Here is a 15,091-nt window from a genome sequence, read left to right as displayed (position 1 = left end):
CACGTACAACAATCTAATGATCAGTTTGACATCACCGATGGTAAAGCCACACTGAAAATGGCCCACGTCTCTCCTCCTCAAGAGACTGGACGCAAAAAGGTCTTATTGGTGGACGACCTTCGCAACACCAAAACAAGTCTCGTCCGAATTAACAACCCTCAAGACCAGATGTGTTTAGCCCGTGCCATCGTGGTGGGACGAACCTATGCCAACAAGAACGACACGGTAGAATGGAAAAGAACCTGGAAAACTATTCAACGATCCGATCGAGCCAAACAACGAAATGAAGCAGAACTCCTGTTACAACAAGCCGGACTGTCCAAAGGCACACCCTGTGGCATTCCTGAGATGCAAAAATTGCAAGATGCCCTAGCTCCACGATACACCTTGAAAGTGCACCCTCAAGAAGTGCGCGGACCTCTGTTGTTTCAAGGCCAAGACTTTAAGGACGGAAAATACATTCATGTCTATTATCACGATGAACATTTCGATACCATTACCGCCATCCCCGGATTCCTGGGATACAGATATTACTGTGAGAAATGTGACCGTGGTTATAATAATCGAGAGCAACACAAACATTGTGGATCGAAATGCCGAGGATGTTTGGCCTCTCCACCCTGTCTGAGCGAAGGGCAAAAACCATTGCATTGTCCTGCTTGTCTGCGCACGTTTTTCAGCCCTGCCTGTTACCAACAACATCTGAAGACGCAAGGTTCACAGCAGAAATGTGCTTGTCAACTCCTGAGATTGTGCCCTACGTGTGGACAAGGCATACGTACCAATAGTACCAAGGCACACGTATGTTCAGGAAAAAAGAAATGTCACATTTGTCATCACATCGTGGACTTGAAACACCAATGCTACGTGCAAAAATACCAACCCCAACCAGAGAAAGAGGATGGTCACAAGAAGAAAAGCAATTTCATCTTTTTCGATTTCGAATGCATGCAAGAGACTGGCATTCACATTCCTAATTTCTGCGTGGCTCATCGAGCGTGCGAGAAGTGCATTCAAGAACCTATCTTCAGTCATTGCCCTCACTGCAGCAAGATTCCTGGAGGACGTGAAAAAATCTTTCGGGGACCGAACACGCTAGCCGATTTCGCTCGATGGGTCTTAGACCCCATCGACAAGACGTGGAGCCAAGAGGACATCGAACGTTACGGAGATTGTCATCGTCATGCCACGGTGATGGCTCACAATTTCTCCGGATACGATGGACAGTTTCTTCTCAGATACTATACGGAACATGGCACCGAACGTCCTAAAGTGACTTTGAACGGAGCCAAAATCATTTTCATGCAAGTGGGACAAGTACAGTTTAAAGATTCGATGAGCTATTTGGCCATGCCTTTGAGTCGAATGCCTAAAACGTTTGGAATGACAGAAATGGCTAAAGGGTACTTTCCATACTTTTTCAATACGGAAGCCAATCAACACGCCGTTCTACCCCATTTACCTGAGGCTCACTATTACGACCCCGACAACATGCGTACCGAACAACGAGAAGCTTTCTACGCTTGGTACCAGGCTCACGCCTCGGACCCCTTCGACTTTCAGGAAGAAATGCTAAAGTATTGTCGTTCCGACGTGGACATTTTACGGCGTTGCTGTGGAAAATTTCGAGAACTGTTCATGGAACACGGAGGGGTCGATCCTTTGAAAGAAGCTTGCACCATTGCCAAAGCGTGTTCCTTAGTGTATCGACAACGATTCATGCCTGAAAACACCGTGGCTGTCATCAGCCCTCAAACGACCAACTTTGTCAAACGTCTATACTCGGTCAAAGCCCTACGTTGGTTACATTACTTGTGCGACAAGGAAAACAAATGGATTCAGCATGCCCGCAACGGAGGGGGTGAAAAGACCATCGGAACATATTCGGTAGATGGCTGGGACTTAGAAAACCCCAAGATCGTGTACGAGTTTAACGGTTGCTTATTTCACGGATGTCCCGTCTGTTACCCTGATCGTAGCACTAAAAATCAGTTTTTACAACGAACCATGGAAGACTTGTACCAGGACACTTGTCAGCGACGCCTAAAGTTGGAAGAGGAAGGATACCAAGTGGTGGAAATGTGGGAACACGAGTACGATCACCGTATGAAAACCGATCCCGAGTTTAAACGCCTCGTGGAAGGTTACCAGTTCATGGACCCGCTGAACCCGAGGGATAGTTTGTACGGAGGAAGGACCAATGCCACCTGTTTGCTGTACCAAGCCGACGAAGAGAAAGGAGAAGAAATCAAATACTTGGACGTGTGTTCGCTGTATCCCTACGTGTGTAAATATTGTCGCTTTCCTGTAGGGCACCCGCAATTGCTGACGGAACACATCGACCTGAAAAACATTCGACAATACGAAGGCTTGATCAAGTGTAAAGTTTTGCCTCCCACGAACCTATACCATCCCGTCTTACCTCACCATTGTCAAGGCAAACTGATGTTTCCATTGTGCCGTACTTGTGCCGAAACGTGCAACCAAGACCAACCTTGTCAGCACACCCAGGAAGAACGTGCCTTGACGGGAACCTGGGTCAGCGTAGAATTGTTCAAAGCTCTGGACATGGGATACCAACTGTTAGAAGTGTACGAAATTTGCCACTTTCTCAAGACACAACAATACCACAAGGGTGATCCCAGTCAGAAAGGCATTTTCGCTGACTACGTGGATGCCTTTTTGAAACTGAAACAAGAAGCCAGCGGCTATCCTTCCTGGTGTCACACTCCCGAAGACCAAATACAATTCAAAGAGAAATACTATGAACAAGAAGGCATCTCTTTAGACCACATCGAGAAAAACGAAGGCAGGCGATCGTTTGCCAAAGTGATGTTAAATTGCTTGTGGGGTAAAATGGCACAACGACCGTGTTTACCCAAGACGGAATATTTGACAGAACCTTCCCGCTACTTCCAGATGATTCACGACAAAACCAAATACATGAAACACGTGGACGTCGTTCGAGAGAATTTGATCTTGGTCAATTACGAAGAAGATCTGGACTTTGTACAAGACGACCCTTTTGGAAATGTCATCATTGCGGCTTACGTGACAGCTCATGCTCGCTTAAAATTGTACGAAGCTTTAGAACTGTTAGGGGAACGCGTCCTGTACTTTGACACGGACAGTTGCATCTACATCGATCGACCGGGTCAGCAACACCCTAACATCGAAGAAAACCGTTTAGGAGCCTGGACAGACGAACATCCCGACGACAAGATTCTAAGTTTCGCGAGTGGAGGTCCTAAAAATTACGGCTACCAATACCGGGACAAACAAGGAGAAGTGCACACGGAGTGCAAAGTGAAAGGACTGACTCTGAATTATCGTACCAGTCGAGTGGTCAACTTTGGGGTATTGAAAGAAGCCTTGCAATCGGGAGAAGATGGAAACTTTAAAGTGACCACTCACCAACCGAACAAGATTGTACGTTTACCCACTCACCACATCGTCAGTCGACCCCTGGAAAAAATCTATCAAATCGTGTACCAGAAGCGAGTGAGACTTCCCAATCACTTTACGTTGCCGTACGGTCACATCGATATTGGTCAGCATATAAAAAGGGACAACGTCCAAGACCAATAGTTCATTGTCACTACCAAGACCAATCGACAAAAATGAATCCTTTCAAACAGCAAGTATAGAGCGTAAGACTCAAGTCCAACGAGAAACTCGGGTGTGATTCTATGCCTCACGATCACATCACCAATGCAATACCACATCTTAGTTGTTATGTACTAATGCCATGACAAACTACGTGCAACCAGTGAAACTTCCAGACCACAAAACTTTACCTTATGTACATGCTGATATCACCCAGTATAAAAAGGGACGACTTCCAAGAACGACACTTCATTGCGAGGACAAGCGACGAGAAAGATGAATAACTCTACGCAGAAGAAAAAAGAGAAGGAACAAACATCATTGACCTCTTTCACCACCATACCGTCACAGCAAAGTGCGTTCAAGAAGGGAAAGGATTCAATAGACCTAAAGGAGTATTTTAGCATCCAAATGACCCAGACAGCGACCTCGAGAAAATTTAGAACGACAACTTACACCTACACGATGAAATTTAAAGACTTCGCGTCTGACATTCCAGCCGAGGAAGTATCAGGTTTCATTACGGATCTACTTGACTCACTGTTAGAGGAATTCAAATGTCATTGCCAAGTCAAAGATGAAGGTCGTTTGAGCCTATCTATGTATCACGACAGTTTGAACTCGCCTGTATGTTTCGGATTTAGCACACCTGCAGAAATAACTTCTTCCAAACTTTTGAGGGCTATTGAAGACGTGCGGTCGGTGAGAGAAAAATTTGACATCACCGATGGAAAAGTGACTATTCATATGGCATATGTTGCACCTCCATGGGAAGAAGACGATCACTGCTCTTGATCTGCTTACCGATAAGTGTACCTAGCACGATGGACGTAACAGCAGATTTACGACTGACAGGGAATACGAGATCGGAAACATCTATGCTGGGACACAAGTGGTAGCTGACCAGATATTAAACAACGTGTGTAACGGATAGAGAGACAAACACGAACTTTCTCTTATTTGATTGTTTGTTACTTGTTTTGTTTTGACTTTTTCTTATAAACGAACATTTAATGTAAATTCGTTGCATATGAAGTGATTTTAGAAAGGAGTGAACGTTAATTTTAAACATTAGTTTACTAGAGTCAATAACTAAACAACTCGTAAATATGTTTCTTTTATGCTCAAATGTTTATGTATTTAATGGATAGTGCTTAGACCAAAGCACAGGCCAGAGAGCCCATGTATATATTTACTTGAATAAATGTTTTGAACCCATACAACAGACTTTTCTTTATCGAGTCTCTATTCTATCTGTGAGTCTTTCTTTAGAATATTTCTGTCCTCTTTTCTGTGTGTTTCAATGTGTATTTGTTTGTTTCTGTATGTCTATGTTTGTCCCTATCAACCCTTTGTCCCTACAAATACATTTCACCCTATAAAAGCTTTTGACCCTATAAACCTATGACGTTACCAATGTTTAATTCCCACTGATCCCCAGGTGACATTCCCATGTTCAATTTCCATGTTCAATTCCCCTTGTCACTAGAGTGACCCAGGGTTTTTCTCCATGTTAAATTTCCCTTGTCGCTAGAGTGGCCCAAGGGGTTTTGTAATGCTAATTCCCATTGTCGCTAGGGTGGCCCCATATACTACTTGCATGCTGCTATTCGTGGACAAACATAAACAAAATGTCTAAATTCACAAAATGATACAACTAGTCATTTGACACCCACTACATTCTCTTTCGTTATGGATCTTTTAATATATATATATATATATATATATATATATATATATATATATATATATATGAATGATTTCCAAAGATAAGCCTTAACATGTCATGAAGGGTTTGATCGAGAGAGGGGTGGGGAGAGAAAACACTTGACATGCTTAATTACTTGTCTGCTCATGAAAGAAAATCATATTCGTTAACTTGAAAACATGGGTAACAGAGTTAATGTAGCGGTCCATTCGATGGATTTTAATGATTTTGTGCCCATGTAGGCGTAGCGGATGATGCATTTGTTCTACTTTTTCTCATCTTATATTGTTTACGCATGCATTTTGAATGAAATCAGTCAGACTGGTATTGGAATACCGTTCACCTTCATCTAATTGTACACTATAATGTGTATGACAAAAGTCATTTTAAAAAAATTCCATGTATAAATAATATAATCGACGCCATTGAGTCTTCTGTATGGATTATAATTTCACAGTTTATATCTTGTAGTGTACGTGATCCTGGTAATCATGATGATGTCACTCTCCCATCAGAAGACGAGATAGTATCAAGTGTGTCGGACTTGTACCATCATGAATGGAGTGATGCTTTTAGAGAATTGAAAAGCAGTTTTGAAAACAAGGAAGACAAGGAGATAGCCGCATATCTCCTAGGTTTGATAATGGTAATAATGTAATGTAAAATATAGAATTACATAACGAAGCAAGTTTTAGTTGTTTAGACAGGTACGATTTTGCTACGTTGGCTCTATTCAAATACAGGAATTACACGTACGGCTAGAGCAGGGGTGGGCAAACTACAGCCCGCGGACCGCATGCAGCCGGCCAAGAGCTTTCATGCGGCTCGCCAAGGGTTTTCATGCGGCCTAGGAACAAGTCATCATTCGCACTAACTCTGTTTATGTTACTCTGTTTATCAAATAAATGTGCTTCTTTTGAAGTTTAAGTTTAAGATTTCAAATATTAACAACATATTAACAAATGAAAATTAATTAGATGTTATTTAGAAAAACCTTTTGTTTTTGCTATTTCAAATATAAATTATTTTACTTAATGAACTATGCGGCCCGCGACAAGGTGCAAATTTGTGTATGCGGCACTTGCACTAGAAAGTGTGCCCACCTCTGAGCTAGAGTGAGTTGCTTTGCGAGCTTTTCCATATAAAAACAATGATTGCAGGTGTTAGGTATCTGACCTTCTGTATGTACTGTCTTATACGTCGAGTCCAACTGCAAACAACAACGATCTGGATCTGTAGTAGCATAATGCGACTGCAGATCACTATCTATGTTGTTTGTTCTACTGATTACTCCTAATAATCTGCACAGACTCAGATCTACCGGTACAGTATGTGACGGCAGATCGGGGTCTGTGCAATTTGCAGTTGAACACGGCTTGTAAGCGAGTACATAAGGTATTTCTAGGTAATTGTTAGTGCAAAAATAACAGTCGTATATTACTCTGTGCAAAGCCACACAACACTTGCAAATGTTTCCTATATTCATTCGACTTCTGACATATAGCAGGTGTTTGTACAAGCTCAAAGCAGACAGAGCAGATATTCGGCCATAGTCTGAAAGATGTCAAAGCATTTAAAACAAAAACATTTGGGTTGCAAATTTTATAAAAAGAAACATTAGTGTGCATCATAAAGGGTTGGATTGCTACAATGAGGCATTATATCGCATCTTAGAACTACTATTTTATAGAATTTAAATAGCATTTGAACAGAAATATCGATGTTTCTGCAGAGCAATTTCGATGCATTCATCAAGAATGGCTAAGAGGAATCATTAAGTCAGTCAGTCAAATGTGATATGAATTTTGTGATTTTGATTTTTAACGTAGCTTTAACAAGTTTTCAGTCATATCGCTACGATGTTTGCATTGTGGCAGTTTATAGTGATGTCTAGCACTGGGACATCATGTAGCATGATGTCCCACCCAGTTACATTATCCTGACACCAGGCCGACCAGTCCTAACACTAACCTCTTAATGCCGAACGCCAAGCGAGGCAGCTGTTAGTACCATTTTTTGTAAGTCTCTGGTATGACTCGGCCGGGGATCGAACCCACGATCTCCCGCATCCGAGGAGGACGCTCTAACCCCTAGGCCACCGGAGCGGTTAGTCAGTCAAATAACCAGCTAATCGTTGAACACACAAATATGAATATGTTTTAAAGATCTTTCTGTTCAGCTCGATTTTGTTTCCAGTTTAGAACATACACTGGTGAACCTGTCGAACACGCAATCATAAACAGAGATATGTTCCTTGTAAAACATATTAAATCATTATTTTTAGACATATTAAACAATTATTTGGCATAGATTGAAGTTATAAGAACAGAATCATGTATATGAATGCCTTAATACGTTATTGAATTATCCGGTGTGTGTAATATGCTGACCATTTGTTTATGAGTTAGCGATACAATTAGTTTACTTGTTGACAGGAGTGTTGTCCGTATCGTTATGCAATTATATAATAATATTTTTTTTTTTAGGAAATTCAGAGGGCGTGCAAAGATCTATCCAGCAATAAACTAATATTAACAGAAACGCCATTCAACCCCAAATCGATACTTGAAAAGGTTTGGCATCTGCCATTTTTCATCCCAAATATTACTTTTTTTCTATTTTGAACTTGTGTGTTATAAAATAATTATATTATGCCCATCAGAAATACGAATTACTTTATGTTTACATTTGCCTGTAAATTGTTGCTCCTTCAAATTACATAATTACTGCACAATGCGAATACACTTAACACACACACACACACACACACACACACACACACACCCAGCGTTAAGACATAATAATAAGTTTGCATCATATCGCCTACCAAATAAGTGTAATAGTATGTACAGAATTTTATTTTTAAAAATATTCACACAGTTCAGATGCGGTATAAGCTTTGGATTTTCCAATATGTTTTGGGAATATCTAATCACTAACATTCATATAAATACAAATGTTATCTTAGCCAATGCAGCCTCACGTGTGAATCATAATTGAATAAACAGAGTATATTTACCGAATACAAATTGTTTTATCTTGCAGGAAACAGTTAGCGTCATCGAAGGTGACTCTAGAAAAACCAAAAAGGGGCCTACCGAATCATCAGTTTTGTTGAAAATTAAAAGAGCAAGTTTACTTTTCATGAATTATGGAAAGTCCTTTCATTCTTTGTTTAAATAAAATAATACCTCCTATAAAGTAATGGATGTAATACAGTGGATGAAATGAAATTTCGCATATCTGGATTTTACACTTTGAGCAATGGATGTAATATCTTATTTGCACGAGGTAAACAAGTGGGTTACATTACTGATTGATTTTATATCAAATTCATAAAAGAAATTTCTTGGAAATTTTTCCCTTCTAAACTCTGGCAGAGAATCTTTGAAGACTAGTAGGAAAAATGTGTTTAAGATTACAGCGATTAATGTCAGTATCAAACATATTCTAAACTATTTTTATGGACAGGGGAGATCTTGAGAAAACAATACTAGAGACCGTATTTACTCTCCTAAATTTATTTTAGGCAGTTGATACAAAAGTATACTAAATTAAATTGTCATTAATTTCAGCACGTGACTACTCACCTCAAGAATTGGCTCCCGTGGCCAGAACTTGCAGACTACATACACGTGACTGCCACTCCATGTTATATTAATCGCTGTATGGATGTATGCTGGCAAATGACCAATCACAATCCACCTCTAATATTTGATGCTTCAGCAAACGAAAAGGCAATGCTGAAACAAACTGAGTACAGGATATACACAAAAGAAGGAAAATTCATAGATTTTGTGATCTGGCCAAAGGTCGTTAACGAAAATGGAAAAGTTATGGCAGCTGGTATTGCTGAAGGTTCTGATTTTTAACATATGACTGGGCACTGTGCAAATGCAGAAAATAGTTCTTACTGAATATGAATTTTGGGGACAGAGTGAGCAACAATAACGGGATAGGGTGGAAGAATATATAAAAATGGAGTGCTGATATCGAATTGTATCTATAAAAAAGCGAATATGTAAAATTTTAAATTTTGATACTAAATCTCATGATAACAATGTGCAAAAGTAGAAACGTACACGCGAAGGAAACGAGATCATCTTTTTAGTTTTATATCCACTGACGATATTTGATGAGAACCAGAAGAAAAGATGATTTCAAGTTTAGGACTACTGACAGTGAAGGATCCAGAGATTCCAAAATTAAAGTATGGAAGTCGACATATCTACATAAACTTGTCACGTATTACCATCCGAATAACAAACCACCTAACCTGAAGATACATTCCAGAAGTCTTTGCTCCTGCAAGATTCCTGACCGATACCTGCAACAGTTTAATTGTGATAGCAATGGCCAATGGACTGATTGAACCATGGTAGAACTTCAACATTATGCTTTAACATAAGTTATGAGATTGCAGTTTTATAATTTCTTCATGACATTAAAATAATACATCATGATGAACAACATGTACAGAAAAATAAATGCAATAATTAATTTAATAAATCAGATAACATTCGCTTTGATAAGGGAGATGTAAGCCCTGTCATTCAAAGATGAAGGGCGTTTGAGATAAAAGATCCTAGCAACGGCATCCAACATATTTTGTCCGAAATTGATGGAAGCTGAAAGTACAAATGGGAAAGCTATAGCAGATAGTATTGCTGAAGGTTCAGAGTATGTACAAGTGGACAAGAGTACGTTCTCAGAAAACGAGTTTTGTGATGGTAACAGGCATGTAAATTATATGAATTGCAGTAGTAAGAAAACTTATTAATATTCCACTGACAATATTGTGCTTCTCTGTTGTCTTAAACAATAGATTAACTCATTTGCGTGTACTACCATATGTGCAATTCGGTTTAATTTCACTTAGGAATTTATGACCTAGCCCAGCCAATGAGAAGTTAGAGAATCATTCTAGAAACTTTTAACCCCATCAGCCACTGAGAGTCACTGAGAAATTAAGCCTAATGCGCCATTTAAGTCTCGTTATTAAGATTATTAGTAATAACTATCAACACATACGTAGCATCTATTTATATATCCTACGTTACTACTAATATTATTAACAACTGTCAACACATACGTATCATCTATTATAGATCCTACGTAACTATTAAGCTCACAAAATAGTCCGGTCACGTAAGCAAAACTAAATATATTCTTTACAAATTCAAAGCAATGAATTAAAATTCTAAAAATTAGATAAAATCAAGTACCAGGAGTTACAAAAACACATATATATACATTACAATGTCAACCTCAAATCTAAATGAAATAACGCACAAAGCTTGGAAATATTAAGCGAAAGATCTAATACATCTAATCATAATTGGATGGTTGTATATATGTGTTATCCAGTTTTACATGATTCTCATTATGTTTCAGTCCGCAAAAACAAAAGATAGATTTACCGCCCCCCCCCCCCCGCCTCCTTGCAAATTCCTCGTGCTTTTAACTATTTGTAACCATCACACCCTACCCACCCCTCACCCATATAACTCTCTCTACCCCGATAATCATTTTTTAATGGTCGTATCCCAAAATATGTTACATGTATATCCTTGTCATAAAAATGATTGTACCAAGTCTAGCAAATAAATATAAGACAAAATAGCATTGTCATTGTAGTTTCCTGTATTACACATCTCATCCTCCTCCTTGATACGCCCGGCTGCAAACTCAAATATCCTAACCCTTTCTCTGACGTTCATTTGTTCACCAAGTGTGGAAAAGTTCCGCCAATTATTTAGGAGATTGGTTATGGACGAATGGCTGGATGGACAGATAGACAAACAGTTTGAGAACATCACATTATCACTCACTCCACATTAGTCAACTTAATTCCACCAATGAATCTAGATTCACATGTACCCCGACTTAAATTAAGTAAAGTATGTACGACCTATATGACCATGATTCCATAAATGACGATGAACAAGCTACATGAAAGTCATTTTCAAAATATCGTCTATGAAAATGATAACAGTCTCCCTTATCTGTGTGATTTCAAGAGGAAAGTTTTATTGAGTCAATTTGCTTTCTTATTCACACGTATTGAATGAAAATATTAAGATATTTCCATGACAATAGGAGAAAATGTTTGACTGATATATGCTTCTCCTTTTTCTATTCATATCTCTCTCTCTCTCTCTCTGCTTATTGACAAGAGAAACACCTTGGAACAAGGTTTCGTTGGTTTTTTTTACTAAATCAGTCAAACGTTCCATTAGGTGGGGTTCAGTATGAAAATTTAGTTTTGTGTAGAAACCAAGGTGCAAGATGAGAGTTTTAATGAGACAGAGTGAGCAGAATGGAATTAGTCACAAAGTTCCAAGACAATTGAAATTAATTTTTAATTAACATCTCTCTCTCTCTCTCTCTCTCTCTCTCTCCCTCTCTCTCTCTCTCTAACACCTTGTCGCACCAGATTTAATTTAAACTCGTACGTATAATGTCGACTGATGTGGACTCAAAATGAATGATGTATGCATGTATAGGCACATAACCACAATCCTGGCTATAAAAGTACCGCGTAAATATAGGTGTCCAGAGGACAAACAAAATATAAATACAGGCAAATAAGGATAATAAGATGTAAAATCCAAAATGGAATATTCAATATAAACTGCATTCATGTAACAAGCCCGATACCTTCTCAGCATTAACATGATCATATGACACATTTCAAGGCAACAACTTACCTCCATTAATAACCTATTATGGTATAAAGGAGGTAGCGTCGGTCATACAAATTCCATATACTTGAGGAGGGTGGGGGCAGGCAATGGCGACCCAATTAAACAATATGTCTAGTATAATTACATCCGAAAAATATATTCAGACTAGCAAGGAAATATTACTAAAAATAAGAGTTTAGAAAAAGACCCTGCTCACCATTATCAGATATTTTGCAGTTGATTTCCTTTCGAGATGGCAGTCTGTAAACGCGATTTCAGTTCCCTCAGTCTCTTGACTTTATACTTCGGAATTGACGACATCTTCTACGCCGTCTACAGATAAAATCGCCAAGTTTAATGATGTATGTGGCAGACATGTGCCACCAAATAAGTTTGCATGGTCTGGGACCTGAAAAGAAACACTAGAATTAGTGTCATTGTGGGAGACGTTGTCATGGCAATAAAATTGAAACTGACGAAGGCACTATGCAATTGAAGTCTGAAGTTTGCCTGCCATGAGGTTCTTGCAGTCAAAACTAGGCAACCCCCGGAATAATAACAATAATAATCTTGTCCCAAACATCGTGAGCCAATACTGGCATTACTTTAGGAGATTGTGACTAAAAGAACTGGAAGAAGGAAACAAATTGCAGCACTAAACACAAGTAAAATCTACTGAATATGTACATATTTTCAAGTATAAGGTATCCAGAAAATGGGTGGCCGCAATGACCCCATTACACATTGATGGCCAGTTTCACTCATTTTCAAAGAAACAACATAACTACTGGTCTCTGACAGCATGCTCTGTTTCCCGCTTTTAGGTTGAATTATCAAACTGAGAAGGATGAGAGTATATTTCTTCTTCTTATAATTTGTTATTACCATTAAATGTATAGAATAATATAACAAATGTGTATACGTACAAATGTGCGTTTGATTATGGAAACAGCGTGAGTCAGAACTAAACAACTGAATGGCTTCTAAGTAGACATAATCTGCAAAGTTCCTATACTATATTTGATGTAATACATACACTGTGTGATTATCAAATTATTAATTGGGTAGTTTCACGAAGCTAAATATCATGATAATAAGTACACACCAATAACATCATAATCAATGCTACAACCATCTACATATTAGAACAGTGAGTTTCCTTCATGTTTGAAGCTCATCACATTGAAAAGCACACACACACGCACTATATGTGTGTGTGTGTGTGTGTGTGTGTGTGTGTGTGTGTGTGTAGAGAGAGAGTGAGAGAGAGAGAGATCATACCTTCAATCCTCGACGTTCATAGCAGTCAGTCTAGGAAATAAGAGTGGACGGTAGGTAGGTAGGTAGTTAGGTAGGTAGGTATGCAGTATACTGTCAACTGGTATATTGGTATATGGCAGTGTATATTGTGTAGGAATTAATGCTAAATTAGATTTTAAAGCTGACTGAACCCACAAATTTAAGTTATAATAAGATACCAACAATGCATGACAGTAGGTTCCATGAAAGGCAAGATGTTTTAGGCATTTTTTAACAGCCCCTTATCTCCGTTCCCTCATGCTGGAATCATAATATTTATGCCTAAAAATAGCATGAAAGGACTGGTTTCGTTAAATTATTCTGCTGGTGGTACTTTCGTCACATGGCCATTCATGTGCTTTTTATGCAATATCTCAAAGGCGTTTATTAAACACAATCTGGGCCGTGTGACAGGAATTAACAGGGCTACTGGCATACTGTGCATTACATTGCGGTCTGCGGTAATACATACACTGTGTGATTTTTAAATTATTAATTGGGTAGTTTCATGAAGCTAAATATCATGATAATAAGTACACATCCAGTTAACATAATAACACAAAAGTAAAGAATTTAAACTGAAACCATACTGAACTCTATCGGGTTGTAAAATATCGCCTGCAGTTATCAGAACGATACAGTACATTAACAATGACAAGATTCGGACAGTCCTGGAGATTGTTTCCATGGCATTTTCAAGGTTCATACAACGACTTTTAACTTTTTTGAAAGAGTATATTTTCTAAAGCAATTGAACTTTCCCCGTGTTAGAAATAATCATACAAGTGTACTGATTCGGTAAATGGATGTCATTCTATGTGGTAACTACTGGTGTTCTGTTTATTTATCCAACCACATTTAACCCGAGTATGACCCACTTCGGCAATCACGAAGTAAGATTTTAGTCCCTTTCTCAAGACCCTCTCTCCTCTAAAAAAAAATCCCAAAGAAAAGATATATTAAATGTTTGTTATAACCTATGCTATGCTTGGGTGCTTTACCTGCATATTTCCAACCAATGCATTTAGGTTTAAATAATTTAGTTGAAACGGAATACCGAGAAACAAAGAAAGAGAATATTGAGCCACGCAATTGTAAATATTTAAGTTCGTTGACTCACTGACGTGCCAAACATAGTGTCCACTCTTATTTCCTAGACTGACTGCTATGAACGTCGAGGACTGAAGGTATGATATCTCTCTCTCTCTCCCACACACACACACACACACACACACACACACCTGATGAACACTAACTTTACCTTACTACAATATAATTGCAATGGCAGTAGCTGGCACAGGAAAGTAACATTTCCATTGGTCAGAATGTTACCACGTGATCAAAATGAATTGCGTTCATTTCTGTATGAACTGTAAGGAGAACTACTTTTCGACTTCTATAAATAGAGTCACGTGTACTGCATAAGATAAACACTGCTTGTGAAGGCAGACAAGAAGTAAGCATTAAAGGAAAACATCATTCTTACTTTCTTTTCTTTTTTTTAATTTGAATAAATTTGGCTTCCATTGGTTGAATGACTGGTATTATGATGACCTTATTACGATCAAGCAGGACAATCCCAAGTGCTATATATAGCTACGTAACAGAAAACCCCCAAACATGTATTACTACGCTCAATTAAGATTTCTATTTTTTAATGATGCAAACAAAATAACATAACGAATAATTGAAATTTCAATTATAAGAGTTTAACGTTGTTTTTTTCTGAGTTTATCGTGGTATAAACTGTCAGTTGCCGACTCACACAGCTTACATAACGCCCTTCGGGCGT

At 38.6% G+C, this 15,091-nt stretch overlaps 1 protein-coding gene across 1 annotated transcript; it reads left to right on the top strand.

Moving 5' to 3' along the window:
- Positions 1-5,785: 5,785 nt before the first annotated feature.
- On the top strand, positions 5,786-10,936 carry LOC149798497 (uncharacterized; the record flags this gene model as incomplete). The annotated part of the gene is made up of 4 exons (XM_089960880.1): positions 5,786-5,960; positions 7,801-7,887; positions 8,360-8,443; positions 8,890-10,936. Coding segments are annotated over 4 exons (643 nt in total), but the record flags the coding sequence as incomplete, so codon positions are not given.
- Positions 10,937-15,091: the final 4,155 nt, after the last annotated feature.

The sequence above is a fragment of the Sinohyriopsis cumingii genome, chromosome 6 (assembly GCF_028554795.1).
Source record: "Sinohyriopsis cumingii isolate HCF-2022 chromosome 6, ASM2855479v2, whole genome shotgun sequence".
In the NCBI taxonomy this organism is placed as follows: Eukaryota; Metazoa; Mollusca; class Bivalvia; order Unionida; family Unionidae; genus Sinohyriopsis; species Sinohyriopsis cumingii.
The sequence above is the reverse complement of the archived record's forward strand: the minus strand, read 5'-3'. Positions and strand labels throughout refer to the sequence as shown.